Genomic DNA, 21,063 nt, shown 5'->3' on the forward strand with positions numbered 1-21,063 from the left:
AGGATACAACAATAACTGCCTGGAGACAGCCGCAGCACACACCGCATGTCATAAGGGCCTTCCTTCACAGTGCAACAACTAAAGGCATTCTAAAGAGAGACACACAAACAGAGAGAAAAAATTATAGAGAGAGAGAGAGAGAAAGAGAGAGAAAGAGAAAAAAGGGAGAGAGAGAGAGAGAGAGAGAGAGAGAGAGAGGGAATATGAACTTCATACCCACTGATTAGTTGTTTCACCTGTTATTTCAGTACTATGTATCTGTTGTTATTCACATTCTAATTACAGGTTGAAACATCTTTTTAACAGGGAATTATTAAACAAAACCATCCATGTCTCCATTTTCACTTCGACCAGTGCCAATATCAAGGCTCTGTTTATTTGCCAGGTTCTCAAGTACACTGTGTCTAATGGTCTCAAACATGCTGTGTAGAGGACCTAGAGCACACATTATAGGTCAGATTCAGCGCATTGACGTAGCTAGTTCCAGCCAGGGTTAGCTTGGCTGGCACAAACCTGTGCAATGTCTTCCAAAAAAAGTTCTTTCCAGTTTCCACAGAGGGTGTCGACGTGGACCCAGAAAATACCCAGGCCATACATGATTTTCCTGTATCAATCAGACTGACGGCCATCCAAGGATTTTTAGGAGTGGCAGGGTGATACCACCGATTTGTGCCAAATTTCTCAAGGATCGCTGAACCTCTCCAAGGCCTCAGAAGAAAGGGAGCCAAGTTCAAGTGAACTGTAGAGTGTCAAGAAGCTTTGGATATCCTCTCATGCTCATCACCTCTCTCGGTGGGTGGAAGGCGTAGGGCCACAGCTGAGATTATTTCTCGCGTCCTGGTGAAAGAGAAAATCACTCGTTGGGGAGTCCCTGACTACCTCCAGTCTGACCAAGGCCCTCAGTTTATCTCAGACCTTTTTGCTGAGATTTGGTGAAGGCTGGAATTTGGTGAGGAAGTTTACCACCACGTGCCATCCACAAACCAGAGAGGGTAAACCGCACCCTCAAAACTATAATGGGAGCGCAGCATGAGCACCTGCATGAGTTTCGTTTTGCTATCCGTTCTGCAGTGCCAGAGTCCACTGGGGTCTCACCAGCGGAGTTCAATCTCTGCAGACCACTCCGCGGTCCCCTTGATAGGTTGTTGTTGCCATACATTTCAGCCCCGGTTTATGATAAGGTCAGAAATCTCAGTGAAATGAGAGAGCTGGTCAAATCTAATCTGAACAGAGCCCACTCAAGGCAAAAAAGAAACTATTATAAAGCACACGGAACTTCAGTTTCAGGTCAATGACCCTTTTTCGATTGCCAAATTGGCACCAAGGTGGCATGACCCCTTCAGGGTTGTTATGTGAATGTGTCCCCTTAACTACCAGGTCATAGTGGAGGGAACAGGAGTGGATTTGCGTATTGGCCTCAAACCCTGTTACCCCATAGTGAAAGGTGTGGAGGAGATACATCGACAAAAGGTTCTGGAGATATTTGAAGAGGATAGTGATTATGAAGAGTTCTATGGATTTTCAGATTCAGACATCAAGCCCCACTCTAGTAGTTCTCTGCTTTTTTTAAGGGAGGGAGCGTGTGATGCGCCTGCAAAATAAGTACACGCCCAAATTATTTCCCCAATCACTGGCACTGGCAATGCACTGGCAATTGTTCCAGCCTCTTAACTAGCTCAATTAGAAAAGCATTTCTGCTGTGTGAGAGAGAGAAAGGTGGTACGACACAAGTATTCAGAGTTGAATGCAGGCAGTTTTTAACCCCTGTAATTTAATCAATCCTCTTTTGAAGGTTAATGACTCTCAGCCACTCACAATGCTCACAAACACAAACAAAAAGTGTCAGCAGGGTTTATCCGGTTCTTTGATGATTGGATGGCAGTTTCTTCATTTCGCAACATACCAACCTTAGGAATCTCCTGACTTGATTGATTGAACTGAGACGTAGGCCACTGGTTACTTCCCTTTTCACAGTTACTGGGGTGTATGCTGGGAGTTAATGTCTAAGTCTGAATGAACTTAATTACCTAACAGAACCAATGCGTTGTGATTATTGAAAGAAAAAGAAGAATATAGTGCGATGTAATGCGACTATAACAATGGTAAATGTTTGTTTCATATTGGGATCTTTACCTTTATCTGTATGGCTGATGGGATGAAACTACAGAGTTGTGAGTTTATTATTTATGAATGGAATTAGTTATGTTGAATTATATGCATGCTCTCAGTTGATTGGGGGAGAGAGCCACAGGCTTAATGACGCATGAACCACAGAACTGAAAGAACTCTTATCCTACGACATCTGGGCCATGTGAAAAACGCACGTAGGTTGCATGGGCAGTTAACTGTTTTTCTTGAATGGGGTCAACTTAAGAATGAAGTATTTCAAATGATTTTCTATTTTCTATGTGTGCTACATTTATTCAAAGAATGAATCTTCTTTCACTCTTTCAGTTATTTCACTTGTTATTTATGAGGGTTCAGTAAATGTTCAGTGGGGATGAATTGTGAATTCCTGGCACCCCAAATCGTTAAGTTAGAGAGTATAGTCAGACTGTTGCAGTGTGTGTATGTGTGTGTGTGTGAGATAGAGAGAGAGAAAGAGAGCGTGAGAGAAAGAGAGTGGTGTGATACGAGAGAGAGAGAGAGAGAGAGAGAGAGAGAGGAAACATATGTCCCACTATTTTCCTGAATTCATTTTTATTGTCATTGTATCTCACCCAGGATTTTTCCTGTTCCTTCAGATGTTATGAAAATATGTTAGAGACTATGAACTTTCACACTAACCACTTGCCACATCAGACATTCCTCAGCTGTCTTGTTCTGTTCTCTTTGTTTCTTTGTGTGTGTGTGTGTGTGTATATGTGTTTGTGTGTGTGTAGGTGTGTGTGTGTGTGTGTGTGTGTGTGTTTGTGTGTGCGTGTGTGTGTGTATGTTTATTTGCCACTTATCGATCAATATATATATAGCATACTCATCTATGGAGTTTAGTGAAATGTTTTGGCCTGCACTTTGCCCCGTTTTTGAGAAGTTTGACTGTTGCGTTTCTACATTTTGTTATAAGCTTGTGAATGTGGAGGGACAGTGAAATTAATTTCACTAGGCTAAGCTAAGTGAGATCTTCACCTCATACCCATCTATGCTACTATGCTTATGGATGGTTTGCGTTCTTGTAAGAGTCTGCTGTGCTTTCATACAATAACGGTGCGCATTGCTATTGATGTGTGACGAGCAGGCTTTGCGTTTCAGTGTACTTGCAGTGAGCATTCTCAGGCTACAGCAAAGGCCTTGAGGACTCGGTCTGATCACACACTCGAGCTCTCATTAAGTCTTATCGCTTTCTAATGAATGCCTGCGTCTCCACCCCCATCATCTTCGCATACTATCAAAAGTATAATCATCCTCTCTCTCTTCATATTTCTCTCTCTCTTTGCGTGCGTGTGTGTGTGTTAGTTTTGGTACTTTAAGGTATTTGGTATTCGGTATTTTAACATATTTTTATGTAATTTCTTATAAATAACATGTTGGCCATAAAAAAGTTTTCCTATGATCAATGAGTGTTTTATGAAGTTTACAACACATTCCAATTTGCACTGTTTATATTGCTTAAGGGCAGCTGTAAAAAAAAACTTATATAAGGGCTGACATGTGAGAACCTTCACTTAGTTGTTATTTTTATCATGCTATCTTGAAATCAAAATGGAAAAGTAGACCAAACTATAATTGACACCAGATTAAATCAACCTGTATGAATACGTGGTCATGTCAGTGTTTATAAAAGGCTTACGTGGGTGTCATGAACTGTAGCTGTACTAAGAGGTCACACCATTCACTGGTCCTATCTGTTGGCCAGTCGATAAAATAAACTGAGAGAAATCTTTGTGATACCAGTCAAATACACTTGCCACATTCAATAGGGAAGGGAAGTGCAAGGCCAAGATGGATCTTTGTCTAACCAGAGTCTCGGAATTGAACAAAGAGGGGATAGTGTGTGTGTGTGTGTGTGTGTGTGTGTGTGTGTGTGTGTGTGTGTGTGTGTGTGTGTGTGTGTGTGTGTGTGTGTGTGTGTGTGAGAGAGAGAGAGACAGGGTATTTGATGATAGATTGAGAATTCACAGGAATAGGCATATACACTTACCGCCACTTCATTAGGTACACCTTGCTAGTACTAGGTTGGACCTCCTTTTGCCTTCAGAACTGCCTTAATTATTTGTGGCATAGATTCAACAAGGCACTGGAAACATTCCTCTGAGATTTTCCATATTGTCACAAGAGCATCACGCAGTTGCTGCAGATTTGTCGGCTGCACATCCATGATGCGAATCTCCCATTCCACCACATCCCAAAGGTGTTCTATTGGCTTGAGATCTGGTGATTGTGGAGGCCACTGGAGTACAGTGAACTCATTGTCATGTTCAAGAGACGATTTGAGCTTTGTGACATGGCACGTTATCCTGCTGGAAGTAGCCATCAGAAGATGTACAATGTGGTACAATGTGGTCATAAAGGGGTGGATATGGTCAGCAACAATACTCAGGTAGGCTGTGGCATTTAAACGATGCTCTATTGGTACTAAGGGGCCTAAAGTGTGCCAGGAAAATATCCCCCAGACCCTTACACCACCACCAGCCTGACCCATTGGTACAAGGCAGGATGGATCCATGCTTTCATGTTGTTTACGCCAAATTCTGACCCTACCATGTGAATGTCACAGCAGAAATCGAGACTCATCAGACCAGGCAACATTTTTCCAATCTTTTATTGTCCAATTTTGGTGAGCCCGTGCAAATTGTGGCCTCAGTTTCCTGTTCGTAGCTCACAGGAGGGCACCCTTTGTGGTCTTCTGCTGCTGCAGCCCATCTGCTTCAAGGTTCGACTTGTAGTGTTTGGTTTGATTTAAGATCCTCTTGTCTTGACCATGTTTACATGCCTAAATGCATTGAGTTTCTGCCAAGTGATTGGCTGATTAGATATTTACTTTAACCATCAGTTGAACCGGTGTACCTAATGAAGTGGCCGGTGAGTGTATACTCCTTATGAAACCGTGAAGAAATATGCACACACACAGACCAGCTGAGAATATCTGACTGTGAATGTTTAAGTTATGTATGGTAAGATGAGCAATGAATAATTTATCCTCTCAACATCTCACCCATATCTCTTCCGAGTCAGATTTCTATCTTCTGACCCGCACATCTTTTTTAACCCAGAACAAAACGTGGGGTCTGTCAGCTTTTATACGGTTCCACCTGTGTTACTCGCGTAATTTACGAGGACATCAATGCTCAGCTTTTGTCTGGTTCTCTCTCTAAGGTGAGACTGCACTGACTCAGAGCCAGACTTGCGTAAATTACTCGGACCGACCCTAGTGTGCACTGCCCGCCTCAATCACTCATTTACAAAGTGACACACAAGTAGCGGCAGGAAAACACGCCGGCCCATTAATGAGTGATGTTTCTGAGATGTTGGCGTGTTCTCTTAATAATTCATCCCGATTTCAGATCTTAAGAAGAATTGTTGATAAAAGTGATGGATACCCAGCTCCAAAGCACCTCCCACCCCTGCACAACACACCCCACACACTCCCTACATAAAGACATGGATTCCCAGCAGATGTGGAGTTCATGTTTTATGTACGACATGAAGTGGGACACGAGGGTGGAAAAACTGAACAACTTCTCTTCAAAGTAAATAGGAAAAGACGTGGAGCACTCTTATGCCAAAGGAGAGGCTGCTAATCTCTTATGTCTTAACACATTTGGCTTCTGGGTGCTCTGGTTGAAAAGGTTAAAATAGCAGAGTTGTGTAAGAACACAAATTCTGATTTCCATGAGAAAAGCATGTTGTGAAACAGAGAATTTGTCTTTATTAGTGTATTGAGTGGTTCAGGAAAACAAAACTGTGCTCATGTTTTATTGAACAGCCACAGTAAGCAGTGGCATACTGCTTAAGCATCATTAATTAAATACAGTGTGCAACTGTGTGTTTGTGTGTGTGTGGTTGTAAATTACTAAAAATACATTTCACGCTGATGGTAAATGGTTTTTGTTAGTCAGATTGTGAAAGATAAAGGCCATTATGTTCCATTCCTCAAATGCACACATTCTGATAAAATTCTGATAAAGTTCACATATTTCTGTTTGGATCAAAACCATATGCCTACATCGGAGAGGCATTGCATGTGCATGGATTTAATAAAAGACAGGATATTAAGTTCCCTGTGCTACAAAAAAAATATAAAAAATCTGGAAAAATAAAACCCAACACTATGAGTACAAACTATCCTGTGTAAGTCTTCATAAACTGCTCTTCCTTGGTTACATTTACTCAGCTGACATTTTGATTTTCCAGACCTGAAACCCTCTGTGCCCACAATGTTTAAGAACACACGCACCACCAAATAGTAATTGTCTCCACCTCTCAAATCAAGTGTGCCTCATCAACAGTTGAGTGTAATTGCACTGTTTACTGTTAACATTAGTAGAGGTACTGTTTAGCCGGCTTGCTTTCAATGGATATGCCAAGGATTTTAGAACCTAGCTTTACCATTAGTTACTGGCAGCTCCTAATTATTTTCCCATACAGTGTTACACTACTAAGTCAACATGGCATGCTTGACTTTCTGATAGCTTTATTCAAAAATAAACCTCACCTTAGCATTTATCTTAAACTCAGATTTTCCCTTCAATCCATTTAACATTCCTTTTACATCTCTACTAACACTTCATTCCTGAACTCTTGAACTTTTGTCCGCTACACTTTCACTCTCTTGGCTGCCTATCCCACCAGAAGTCTGTCAGGACTCACTGCACAATCTTATGTCTACTGACCCTTCCTCCATTTCAACTAACTGACACTAGTGACAGTTCAGCACTGTGCAACACTACTCAGCACTTCACTCAGGTGCCTTTGAATTCCTTGGTGGATTCTCATACACCTTTCAATGGAGTCTCCTTCACCTATATCATCCTACCAGGCTTACCCAATGAAGTTTCCATAGTCCATTTGACTAGGCTCTACCCAGATTCAAGCCCCTTTTTGTAGTCAAAGCCATTGCAAAGGAAGAAGCCATGTTGTTTGTCTCTGAGTGATCATGTCATTTTGCTCTCCCAGACATGTAAGGGGAATTATGTTGTTGAATTACCTTACGTCTGTAAATATGTTTATAGGAATAAATGTCACAGAATCACTTGACATAAATGAGATCCCAACAGACACAAGGGAGCAAAGGTAAATGTCAAAATGGATTGTATAATATCTGATGATTTTTTCACTTTTGATGTAAAATATTATACACTGAACCTTCCCTGCAAGAATAACCCCTATTGGCAACAGGGACCTTGTCAAGCACTCAGCTAAGGAATATCCATAATGCTCACAGCTTTGGAAGGACACTCTTTTCATTAAGCAGAATCCATAAGGGTCCTCCTATGGCAATACACCAAATAACTTAAATGTTCTACCGTTTCTGTACTGGTTTTGCTGTAAATAATTACATTTACATCAATATTAACATGCTTGCATCACATTCTTATTTGAACTATTAGCGTTGTAAACAAATGCATCTATTATTCATACAGTGCTTGGATAAGTGAGCACAAAGACACAATTAGCATTCCTCTGCAGTAACTCTAATAAGATGTAAAGTATAATCATTAATTATCACCGTCTTTATATTCTCATTTCAGATCGTGGTCGTGTTTACCCATTGTATTATTTACCCTTTGTACTGTTTGATGCTCATGTACAGGCTTAAGCTTGTATGTAACAGTGGGATCTCTGAGTGCTTTATCTCAAACCAGAACTCTTTGTATGATAGGATAAAAAGGGTCCCTTTATGACAGCATGCAATTCCCTCTTGGAAGAAGGGAATTGTTGTGCAGAGTCTGTGTGTATGGCTGAGGTTGCAGTGATGTCTGTGATAGATGAAGTAGACTTGCTACCATAGATTTACCAAAAAATAAACTGATCCATTGGCTTGGCTTGTCCAGCACTGCTGTGACACTGTCATGACTAGACGTCTCTGATTCATTGGAGTTGGGCCCCTTCTCAAAGCACATGTAGAAGCTACATGGATGGTCAACATTTACTTTACGTTTGATTAGTCTATTAGTCCTTGGGAGAGCGTTGTTTCTGTTGAATCTTCACACGCTCCATGTAGCGGCTGTTTGAATAAGGTCATCACTGTCTGGGACTGCCCTCCGCTCCCCACCTGTTACCAGAGGTCCTGCAGACATACAGAGATATACTCCTGAATTGGGAAGGGGTTGGATCAGGAAAAGGACAGTTCCCAAGGGGCTTCCTCTGCAGTTATAGTCGACTTTTAAGCCTTCAAAGGCCCAATTGCCATCTCCTGTCCTCAGGCTCTCCTCTCCTCTGCGCAAACCTTTCAGTGCTAAACGCCTAGTCTGCTCCCTGACATTACTTCCTTTCACTGCAGCTCTCATGTTGTGTTGCTACTCCCTCTCTCTCTCTCTCCCTCTCTCTCTTGGGTTTTCCCTCTTTCTCTTCCCTCTTTTTCTCTTTCTTTCTTTCTTTTTTACTCCCTTTCTCTCTCACTCTCTTTTTATCTCTTCCTATCTATCTGTGGTTTGGCGCCTTCCTCTGAGCTCTTCATCATGGTGTTTTGGCTTGTTAAACCGTCTGTGTCTGTCTTTCATGTTTGCCTCCAGCACAGAATGTCTCCGTGTATTTTTGTTATTTCTCGCCATTTTGCTCGGGGCTTCCAGGAGTGTATTCCCTGCAGCCATTATATCCAATTAGCAGGAGAACGATGCTTATACCGCCCCTCTTCCCTCCTCCACCACCCATCCACCCCACCCCCCCCCAGCCCCCTCCGTCTCCCCAGTAGCTATTCCCACCCTTCCTCTCAAGAGGAAGGAAGACAATTCCATGCCTCCACTTACGATAAGAACAAAACACAGTCAAGACACTCTGCATGCTTGAAAGGTTTATATAGGGTTCTTTTCATCGTGCATTAGACATTGACACAGCTCACAAGCACATCTTCCTCATAAACCTGCTGTTTTCTCCAGGGCCTCATGCCCCAGAGTCATTCCGTTACATTATCACCAACCAACTGTAAGGTTGCTGAGATTTTTTACCGTCCATTACTTACATTTAATGTTGACGTTACATCAGGGCAGAACAGATACAGATTGGTTGCAGGCATGCTTCTTGTAAGGTACTGGTTAACTCCTAGGCACATTCGCTGTACTGATAGCACACACATTAAGGTGCTTAAGGGAGGCTGTTTTTTTTTTCCTTTTTCGCTCTGTGCACAGAAGGGTCAGGAACTCTGCATCGCTCCTCTGTGAGCTTTGTGGTTGTGTAAGGCCTCAGTGCCTGCTGGAGCAAATCTGGCCCCATAAAGATAAAGCCTCTTTGCTCCCCCCTGGCCCCCCCTCCAGAGAGATCTGAGTCCCCCGAGCCAACGACGGGGCTTCCTCATCTCTCCTGTATCTCAGGATTACCTTCTGCCACCACCTTCATACCTCTGCAGCCTTTTTATCGCTAGTGACACTCTCACGCACAGGCACTCTAGTAGAAAGCCAAAGGTGAAAAAAGTTTATTATTGACCATGTTTGTACTGACATACTATTCTCGAATGACATACAGTTAGTATGTTAGGAGGTTTCTGACATTACTCTTTCCAATTACGCAGAGTAACAAAATAAATGCAAGTGGGCTCTTTTTTGATAAATAACCTTAAACCCAAAACTCCACAAAATGCGTATATAGGGGTCCAAAAGAAGATATTTTGTTATTTACTAGCTATTATCTAATATTCTCTCTGTTGTTATTGTTGTTGCAGATGAGTCGTGTGAGCCCAACCCATGTGAGAATGGGGGCACCTGCCTCACAGCACTGAGCAACGAGGCCTACACATGTCAGTGTCACACCGGCTTCACTGGGCCCAAGTGCGCTAGTAAAATGGAGGTTGGTAAGTGACCCAAAGATCAATAACAGATATGTTTGGTGTTGTCAGTGTTATTAGTGTTGTAGCCCCCGGTGTCAGTCCATTATGCAGTGTCACCTGTCCAGATGTGCTTGTTTGTGTGTTTGTTTTGTATCCTTGTTTGTTTGTTTGTGTTTTTACTTGATTATTTGTGTAATTAAATGATAGATTAGTGTGTGGCATGAATCAGGTAGTTATTGGCATTGCAGTGTGTGGAGTTCGGATGTTTTTGTTTGTTTGGTTTGTTTGTAGGATAATTGTGAAATGGATTTAAGATGTGGTTGTCATATTTAAGGAGGAACACATGGTACAACAGTCCCTCATAGGTCATGTGTTTGAGCTTAAGTTTTGCAAATATGTGAATTTTTACTTTTTTCTGAAGTTGCATGCCAGCCTTAATCCCGCTTCTGAATTACCTTCAGAGGCCTCAAAAACACTTTTCCATTCCGCTCTCCATTTTTCCTTCTTCTTCTTTTTCTTCTACCCCCCCCCCCCCCTTCCATCTTCTGTTTAACACAGTAATTCCCACCAGCATCCTGGCATATGTTTTATTTACATACACATATTCTTTTTGAAACTCATAAAATAATAAAACCAGCAAGATTGGTTTCTGACCTGACCACATGTTCACAATATGCTGCTACTCTGACATTTAAAAGCGTATGGAAAGAAATGCTCCTAAATGCTATTTACATGCATTTTAAAAGCTCCCCCCCCCCTTTTTTTCTCCTGCCCCCATTGAGATACTTAACAGATGCAGTGCTTAAAGACACATTATAATAAATCTTTTTTTTTCTCTCTTCGGCTAATCATTTCACGCTGTGCGCTGTTTTTTTTTTTTCACAGACAACAGTCATCACGAGAGCCCTGGTATTTGCTTTGAGTGCCAAGCACTGGGCATTAAATGAGGGGGTCTGTGAGATAGGAGAAGAACACATCACCTTGGCCTCACTCGCTCTTAGCCCCTTTGACTCTTCACTGGCTTAACTTGTCCGTCGCTATCATCGTGTAGCAGTGCACGCTGCGCCGGGCTCGAACATGTGAGCCGGCCAGACGCATGTGGCCCATTGGGAAGAGAGAGGAGGACATTGGGAGGAGGATAGAAAAAGAAATGTCCCTGCTGTTAGTGATGAATTTCCATGGGATGGAACTTTAATGCTGGTATAAATATTGCTTTAACATGCAAGTCCAGCATAGTATCTGATGTCCAAGTTCACTCTTCGAGAGAGAGAGAGAGAGAGAGAGAGAGAGAGAGAGAGAGAGAGAGAGAGAGAGAGAGAAAACACATAACTGATTGATATCACAGATTTGTTTTTGCCCTTTGCCCCATTGAGATTTTGTGTTTTTTTATTTTGTATTGTGTTTTATCAGCTTTTGTCAGTCTTATACTTAAACAGTCCATTGAACGCTCCGCACACTTTACTCCCACCGCAAGTGCAGCATTTAAACTCACCTTCTCCATAAATCATTAGAACATACGCAGATACAGAATTGGGTCACAGCATGGTTAGAGTTGATCAGAGGCTGGTGATGCCTGAAAGACGTTGCAGCATTCCATTGATCTTACAATAACATAATAAACTGGTGCCTATGTGAATGCATAGCAGTTGAATCTCAACTAGCATCAATTTACACAAATTCTTAGGGATCCAGCGCATATCATGAATAGCTCCCCCGTCTCAAATGATTCCAGAATATCTAAAAGAAAATATCAAATGGGTTAACTGCCGAGACAAGGTATGAAATAAAGCCCATATAATTGAACTTCTACTGTTCAACTGGAGTAAACTTGCTGCTCTCTTGTGAGGAAAGGCTTCGTCTTGTACGTCGCTTTGGACAAAAGCGTCTGCTAAATGACTAAATGTAAATGTCAATGTAAATGTCTTTGAAATCATCTGAAGTGTGATGCAGCGAGGAGAGGAGGACGAGGAGGTGCCATCGCTGGCACAGAGGAGGTGCTATCGAGCCTCCTCCTGCTATCACGCTCTAGGCTTGTTTTGTTTGGCACAGCTAATGAAAGCAGCTGCACAAAAACCTATTGATTGGAAGCAAAAGATGCTGATAGTTATGGATCTGGAGAATCCAGAGTGCATATCCTTTGTGTTCGGTCAAAAATGCTGTGCCACTTAACTTTCCATTCGTCGACCTTTTTAATTTCCCATATCTGCCTAATTGCTGGAACACAATTTAATGCAACTTTACTTACTTCTCGTATTACAGACCTTTCTTTTCTCGTTATGTTACATGAGGCAGGGAAAAACACACATCAGCCAGTCTTTCTCCTCAGCTGTTCTGAAGAAGAGAGTATTATTTCGTGGTAAGCAGCTTAAAAGACGTAATTCTTTTCTGACTGTCCTAATGCAAGCCAGATGAGAGTGAGGGGAAGAGTAGAAACCCCTTTAAAGCCACATGTCAACATTGCAGCTTGTGGTTTGTGGACGGCCTCCTCAGCCACTTATGTAGTGCTGACAAGGCTGCAAAATAGCTATGAATTTGTTCCATATCAACACATTGGCACAGTTTCATCGGAGCTTGTGATCAAAGCTCACTTATCTGTTTACTTGTTTACCCCTGTTTGTGTGCGTGTCTGTGTGTGTGACTGTTTTTGTTTGAGTGTGTCTATTTGTGTGTTTATTTATGTATGTACTGTATGTCTCTCTCTCTCTCTCTCTCTCTCTGTGTGTGTGTGTGTGTGTGTGTGTGTGTGTGTGTGTGTCTGTGTGTGTGTGTGTGTGTGTGTGTGTGTGTGTGTGTGTGTGTGTGTGTGTGTGTGTGTGTGTGTGTGTGTGTGTGTGTTTGTTTGTCTGTGTCTGTGAATCTATTTTAACCAGGAAATGAAAATGATGCACTTCATTTCACGTCATTTCTTGCTTATGTCAGTTACTATGTAGATAGTGGAAAGCCAGATCCACCACATCTTAGGGATTGTTTGCCACAGCCAGCAATTAAGATGATAACATAATCAGATAATGAGTTTCATTAAGTAATTATCATGCCCTGAATATAATGAAAGCTCTTTATGAATGCTTCAACATTGTGGACCTGGTTTTATGCCTGCCAAGTAAAACTGCAGCATTCTTCATCAAGGATATTTTAGTAGATCCATTGATGACAATGATAGCTCTTTACATCGACACAATATAATTATCCCTATCACCAGTAAGCCTACAGTCATTTTTCAGTCTACATTAATGCAAGAGAAAAAAGGCAAAGTGCCTTTGTGCACAGCTAGTGTGTGTGTGTGGAAGACGCACAAACAAGATTTGTCGACCCCGGAGGGTGGCCTTTTAGCAGACGGCATTAACGGTGACAGGCCCGCCAGTCCTCCTGCCACATCACTAAATGGAGATTAGACCCATTACCCTGATTGCCTCTGACCTTCTTTTATTCTTTGGCGAGTGAACAAGGAGGAACAGGAAAGATGGGCTTTTGTCCTCAACTTGTCAGCAGTTCTGAGTGCTGTAGAGTGGCTGTTCAGCACCTCCTTGTTCATGATTTCTTGGGATGCTTTGTTAGTCAGCTGACATAAGAAATCCAAGCATCGCTTTAGGCTGTAGTCCTGGTTTCAGTCCATCGGCGTCTGTGTGCAGGACACGGGCCTGGGTTGTCATATTTGGTGTTTTTGCTCGGAAATGAGGGCTGTCTGCATATCGCAATCCCCATGTGTCAATTTCCCGACTTTGTCTCCGGCTGGGGCTCCTATTTGTAGATGGCGAAGACAATCTGTGTCCCGAGTTTGTATCATACACCTGCATACGGCCTCCATGCGAGATGAGATTACACTGAGGCGGATCCATAAAAAAAAAAAAATGGGTTTCTTCCCTGGGCAAACTATACACTGGCGGGCCCTATCTTCCCCTCACACCTTTAGTTGGCCGTATCAGGGAGGAGCGGCTTGCACCATTCCATAATATATTTGGTTATGACTTCCTCCAGGTTGACTCTCAGATTAGGGCAATCTGTCCCTGGGCTTAGTTTTATCATCGCCCGGCCAGGATTATCTGAATGACGAAGCCGAGGCCTGCTTCCAGAAATAAGTCATCATCACCGTTCCCCCCCTCTCTCTCTCTTTTTCAATCCTCATTGGTACTCTGGCTTAGACAGTAAAATGCTTCTTTGATTTGGAAGGGAAATAGCCCCCACCGTGAAGTTTGTGGTCAAAAGGACGAGCGATTGTTTGGCGAACCGTTTGGTCACCGCCTGATATGCCTGCTTGACTTATGTGTGGTTGGATTTGCCTGCTGGTTTAGTAGCCTTTAATTTAATAAATAAGTGGACTCCACTGTTCAGATGATGACCATAGTTGGAAATTGTATTCACCCTTGTTATTTGTTTTGGCCTGGCGGTTCGCATTACTGGAAACAGTACAGTGAGGGGTGGGTAGTGAGAATTTGTGAAGGTATGTGTTTGTGTTGGAGCCTAGCTGTGGATGATGGGCAGTTGCTGAGAAAATGTTGTAACTTCTGGTGTAATGTGGCTTTCAAAAAAACAGTACCCAGACATACTGTCGAAAACAGTCCAAGAAGTACAGACACACATTAACACACCCACACACTGTTGTAGTTCCAGATATCAGTAATAAACATTATATTGCTCTACATTTTTTCATTTCATATGTAGCACCATCTATATAACATATTTCTGTGTGTTTGTGTGAGTGTGTGTGTGTGTGTGTATGTGTGTGTGTGTGTGTTTGTGTGTGTTTGTGTGAGTGTGCGTGTGTGTGTGTGTGTGTGTGTGTGTGTGTGTGTGTTTGTGTGTGTGTGTGTTTGTGTATGTACTGCATGTGTAAGACAACATTATGTATTCTTGGAATCCTCAGAGATGATAAAAATGTTATAGGGAGGATGTGTCACGCATGGTGATTTTGAAATAGGCTTTCGTCGTTATTCACTGACTTTTGTGTATACCTGTGGTGTAGTTTGTCAAACTAGCGCTTCAATTAAAACCAGCCTCTGAACTAAACCTACTTTATGGTTAATTTACAGTCTCCCCACAATGTTACAGAGTTATTCTTGGAAGAGTGTAGGACTGGAGAAAGAATCTCTGAATACATCAAAGTAAAAGACTTTGCCAATCAATCTTAGTCATTTTTAGATTACTTTCTGTGAAGGCATCTATAGGCATCTGTATTTGAAAGCCTGACATGTGTCAGGAAGCCAATCCCTCTCTTTAAAGATTCACCCTTGAGACTTTGAGAAAGATTCAAAGCTCATTTTACATGTGAATACGCAATTTCAAAGTGCAGGGCGACCAAACAAAGGTAACCATGTGGGTCTAATAATTGAAGATTTGGTTTCCAACTTGACAGACCGCTAAGGGACACAACTTCTGCTGGGGCTGTGGTTCCTATTGTAGAGACTTATGTCATGTCAGAGACTTATGAATTGTAAGACACTCCCTTTCCTAGAAAACAAAGTTATTTGTTTAACAAATCCCAGGGTGATGGAGTGTTTCAGAATAGCACAGCATATTCAGACAAGTAACGCAATTTGATCCAAAGTTGAAGCAAGATGAGAGAAAACTGGGGAAAAAGAGAGGAGTGAGAATGAGGAGAGAGGAAAAAGAGAGAGGGATTGGCCGGAGGAAAGAAAGAGAGAGAGAGAGAGAGAGAGAGAGAGAGAGAGAGGGAGAGACGGAGAAAGAAGGGCTGAGAGACAGAGAAAAGAGAGATAAATGCTGTGGCTGTTCTGGCTGTCTTTGGTCTCCTGGCTGGACCGCAGCCTTGTTTTCATGTTTACTGTCTTGGCCAAATCCCCCATGTTCGGCAGCTTGTCTCCGAACGGAGATAGCACTGGGCTCAGAGCTCTGTCTGGACGCCAGACCTCACAGAGAGCTGAGGCAGGCCTAGAGCACACTCATCGTGGGACAGGCCCTCTCGGACATGAGCCTGTCTCGCTCTCTTCCCCTGCTGTCTTGCTCACTGGAGCAAAAAACACAGCATGCGAAAAGTCATGAAATGCATGCCTTCCATTTCTGAGTATTGACAATTGCCTCCGCCATATGGGGAGATAGCACAACACGCAGCATCTGGGATCGTCATTGCTTTCAGATGTGATGCGTATAAATATCCTCTTCGCACTGGCTTTGTTTTACGTGCAACTCTCCCAGAAGACCCAGAAGACGTGTGAAAACAACGTGGTTGTATTTTCTTTTTCAGGATTCAGTGCTTCGAATTAAATATTGATATTTTCATGCGTTTCTGTGTGCTATGCAGAAGCAGGAGCAAAGGTTGTGTCTTGGCCGGGAGAGATGAGAACTTGTTGCGTGTGTGTGTTTTTTTCTTACATGGCCCTAAACACTGGCAGACATTCCTGTCTCGTCGTCTACATTGCAGAAATACTTGGCCTGATATTGCAGTCTGTGTTCAGAACACTGGAAGCAGCTCGTCTCTCTTTCCTACCATTTTCATGTCTCATCGCGCTCACGCTCCCTCTGCCCTTCATTATCGGGTGTGGGGAACATTTCGTATTAATTTCACGTCAAAATGCATACATATGCATACCTAATAAGGAGAGCTCTAATTAGTACAGCTCTTCCTCGTTAAGACGCTTACCTTGGTGGAAAGGGGAATGTGATGTTCTTTCACGCTGTGTCTTTCCAACACTTATTAGTCAAGCGAGCTTTAATATTTTATTTCATCTCTAAAAGCAAGACATCTTTTAATGTGTTTGTACCCTCTTCGATCACAGAGGTTGAGCTCTAGGTCTAGGGAAATCACGCCATTTGTTTGACTAATTGCACACTTGTTCATCTTGGTAGCATGCTGAGGATCACATCTCCGTGGTACTAATATTTTTTGTGACAGTGAAAGAAAATTGAGAGGTTGAAAGAAACCTTTTTTTTTCAAATCCCACTAATACTATCGTTCAGACTTTTTCAGGTCACTTTCAGTCACCTTTATGTCCCTCTCTTTCAGTCCTATTCACTTTCCTTCCATCGCTCTCACAGCAATTTTCCCTTGCTTAAACTCTCTCTCTCACTCTCACTCTTCTGGTCCCTCATTCTCTCTCCCTCGCTCTCTTTTTCCTGTGCTGCTCCTCCCCCTGGACTCAAGGGGTCGAGGCACACAGCCCCTCTCTCAGCCTCGTGTGGCATGTGATTGGCTTGATGGAAGGTGATGATAATGGCTCGGGACATGCCAGGGTTCATCCTTGCCATGCAACAACACAGCGGAGTGATTAAAAATCACGGGCGTGCTTCAGCGCGTTGGCACACTCCCCTCTCTCTCCCCCACCCCCCTCCACCCACCCCTCTCCCTGGAATGACAAATACGGTGGCACACGGGAGAGCGGGCCAGGATCTAGTGTTGAGGCAGTGCATGCAACATGGAGAGAGAAACAGAGAATGTGTGTGTGTGTGTGTGTGTGTGTGTGTGTGTGTGTGTGTGTGTGTGTGTGTGTGTGTGTGTGTGTGTGTGTGTGTGTAAGAGAGGTAGAGAGTCCCATTTGCGCTCTCGGTGTTGTGAAGTGGCGTGCCAAACTTTTAATTGTGTTTGTTTATCATGGTGACAGTGTTATTATCATATAATGCATATGCATGTCTGTGTGAAGTTAATGAAGGCTGTTGGTGCCAGAGTGGCACAGGCTAACAGTAAATTGATTAGCTAATGAATTCATGATCAATTAATTATTTAACCTCAGTATTAGCAAATGCATTATTTATAAATCAAATGTCTCTGTGTGTGTACATTGTTTGGTTGTACTGAGACACCGTTTGAGTGAACACTTTCCCTTTTCTCTCTCTTGCTTTCTTTCTCTCTCTCCTTGCAGCGGCAGATGGCGAGGACCCAACTCCAGCAGGTGGGATATTTCTTTGTCGTTCTCTCTTTCCATCTCTTCCCATCTTTGGAACCATTACACCAAATCGTGCTTCTCTCTCTCTTTCTCACACACACACTCTCTCTCTTTTCTCTCTTTCTCTCTCACACTCTATCTCTCTCTCCTCACTTACTGCTTGATGTCTCCTTGGTGTGGCATCCGTATGTTTTATACTTTTTCTGCTGCCACTTTCACTTCTGTGGCACACAAGACTCTCAGAGTCACAAACACACACACACACACACACACACACACACACACACACACACACACACACACACACACACACACACACACACACACACACACACACACACACTGTCTCAAAATGTGCTCATTCTGTAAGCCAAACATCACAGCGCAGCTCAGGACGCTTTCAGAGATTCAGTATTTAACATGGGCAAGTGCACAAACAGGGAGTAGCTGTATATACAGCAGGTACACAATTCTGAGTCAAATATTATGAGACAGTTGCTCTACACCATGTACGTGTTCTGCTCTGAAAGTTCAAAGTAGTATGAAGTCCCGTGTTAAAGCCCCAAGCTCAATTAAATTCAGCTGGTAATTACTACATACTGTATAATTACAACACGTCCTAAGCCTCTTTGTAGTGGAGATTATTGAGAGAAGGGATGCAGGGAAGTTGGAGGGGTGAGCCAGAGCAAGTGAAACAGGTGTAGAGAAGGATGGATCATAGTGAGAAAGGTGCAGAATGAGAGATGGGAGAGAGGGAGCAGGAGAAGGTGGTACAGTGTTACCAGCAGGGAGGAGAGAGAGACTAACAGGCAAGGGCTAATAGGCAGCCTAAAAGGGTAGGTGTGTGTGTGTGTGTGTGTGTGTGTGTGTGTGTGTGTGTGTGTGTGTGTGTGTGTGTGTGCGCGTGTGTGCGTGTGTGCGTGTGTGTGTGTGTGTGTGAGAGAGAGAGGGAAAGGGAGAGAGAGACAGAGAAAGAAAGACAGAGAAATGAAGAGCGAGGCGAAGGCCAGAGAGAGCAGAAAGGGAAAGAGATAGACAGATCTCAGCATCCCACTGATGCAGGGGGCACAAGGGGCCTGGCTTCTTTGCCTCCGCTCTTCTCCACCCTACTGGCTGCTCTGTTGCTCCAGCATTGATCGTTTGATTATGGCTGGTCAGCACTCACTGAAGGCCTCCCAATCTCTGTTGCATTTCCAGACCGAGCTCGCGCTCACTCTGCTTTGAAGATATTCCTTTTGACGATCTCCTCCAACGCCCTTCGTGGATGAGTATTTTATCTATCAGACGGACATTCAGTAGAACCCACCCCCAAATATCCCCTTTTCACACTGAGAAAAAAAAAAAACATTAAGAATTAGTTTTTCGGTTTTGCAGCAGCAGATTCAATCATCTTTTTTCAAGTCTTCCTCTGCAAAAGAGAGCTGGAGTCTTTATGATGATGAGAGGCAGATACACTTTATCCCTCTGTGGGTTAAGCTGGCTCAAACATCAGTGAGTTGCACACTGTACCAACTACAAGGGTTTGTGATGCGTTATGTGTCCATAAGTATTGCCCGGTGATTTTAAGCTAGTTTGCAGTATACAGTAATGTGCCTCAAGTGATCTAGTGAAAGGCCTCTCCGAGGTACCCCGAAGACCTACTGATGATGTTTGATGCTCTCAGCATTACATTTCGAGCACCATGGGGAAAGATCATCGTGGAGGATTATCATAAAAGCTCTCAAATGTCATGCCAACCAATGCATAAAGTGCAATTTAACGAGGAGAAAGGATTAACGTGTTCTTCATCCTTGCCAGACTTTCATGAGTGTTAAAGTTTCTGTGAAATGTAGCGGGACACTCTACAAACGTGGAGCTTTGAATTGCTCTCATTTATTTGCATTCTTTGTATGCTTTGTAGATCTGTACACCACGGGGAAAATTATTTGTGTATGGCTTGTGCTGTCACTCAGAGATGAATTCGACAGGTTGTTTAGTGTCCATTGAAAGGAAAGGTTGTATTGCAGTGTGTATTGCCACCTAACTAGCTCACAGTCTATAAAAATAGAGAACACATTCAGCCAGGAACACGACTGGTTGCTTTATTTCCATAAGAAGAAAAAACACACCACTGTACACTTCTGTTTCTGGCATCGTTTGGATTACTTCCACGTCAGTAGAGGCTAAATTAATTCAGCCTTTTTTTTTAGGTCAAAGCTTATGATAATCTGGAAAAATGTATTTGATTGTTTTTGCTGTCTTTTGAATCTTTTTGTGATAGAACAGTGACTTAGTTTGGACTTATATCACTTTCCTATATATTGTTATGTAGCCTTCCTTCAAAATGAGAAAAAAATATATATATATATATATACCGTATACTGTATATGTCTAACATTATATCTAACATTAGTGTAATGAATGAAATGTATCAGTGAATAAGAAGAAGTGTTTCTTAAACCATCTATTCGCAAAGACATGCAACTGTTGTACCCCGGTTTTAACAGTGGATGTAGCATTTGTTCCCATATTCCTGTGAGCCTTCTGACGTAAGTTGTGCAGTCTTGGGGATTGTGCTGTCTGTGAAGGACAGGATGTGCATGCCAGTGTCAACCACGGAGGAGGTTATTGGCTCCAGACGCTAATGCTGCAGTGCAGCTGCAGATTAGGACATCGGTGGTGTGCTTCAGAAAGACCCCTGCAACCCGGGCCAGCCAGTTTAATGCAACCCAGGATACATGCTGGACAGAGATGACACAATGCAAGGTTACTATTTGCAGAATCGATCAGCCAGCGTTGTTTGTATTAAACCCACATCTTGGCATGTGCCTAGCAGAAAGGAATGGGTATTGAATGAATCAGCTTGTCTGCCAAGTGTATTGGGTTGCAGTGTGGAAGGCATAACCATCCACACTTGCACACAGGTCATCTATACAGTGTGAGGGAGAGAATCTAATTTACATCATGTTTGTGTTTAACCCCCTAAGTAAAGTTTTAAAGATTGCAGTCATTTTCAGCCCTGCTAGAGTCATGAAGAGCTTAGTGCTGAGTGGACATTAAAGAAATGAGATCTGACATATTTACCCAAATTCACACATAGCAAATGACATGCAGAGCTAATGGGATACCCTGTCATTTTGTCTTATTAGGCCTGAATTGAGTGTTCCCTGTAATTACTGTGCAAGACAGCTTCCTCCAGAACACTTTATGTATTACACTTGAAGTGTTGCGCATTTAATAGCCACTGAGAGAGCCTATCTATGGGTCTTGGGTCTATGGGTCCTCTAAGTTCATTCATAAAACAGTTATTTTTTGGGAAGAGAAGTTCTT

At 42.8% G+C, this 21,063-nt stretch overlaps 1 protein-coding gene across 2 annotated transcripts in view; it reads left to right on the plus strand.

Annotated features, from left to right (window-relative positions):
* edil3a (EGF-like repeats and discoidin I-like domains 3a) overlaps positions 1-21,063 on the plus strand; it is a 111,353-nt gene that overhangs the window by 13,173 nt on the left and 77,117 nt on the right. The window contains exons 2-3 of one of the 2 annotated variants that reach the window (XM_012828541.3): positions 9,815-9,943; positions 17,731-17,760. In XM_012828541.3, coding sequence (XP_012683995.2) covers positions 9,815-9,943; positions 17,731-17,760 — 159 coding nt within the window. The remainder of the gene's footprint in view (positions 1-9,814; positions 9,944-17,730; positions 17,761-21,063) is intronic. The other variant, XM_012828542.3, reaches the window with a different exon arrangement.

Source organism: Clupea harengus, chromosome 7 (genome assembly GCF_900700415.2).
Source record: "Clupea harengus chromosome 7, Ch_v2.0.2, whole genome shotgun sequence".
NCBI lineage: Eukaryota > Metazoa > Chordata > Actinopteri > Clupeiformes > Clupeidae > Clupea > Clupea harengus.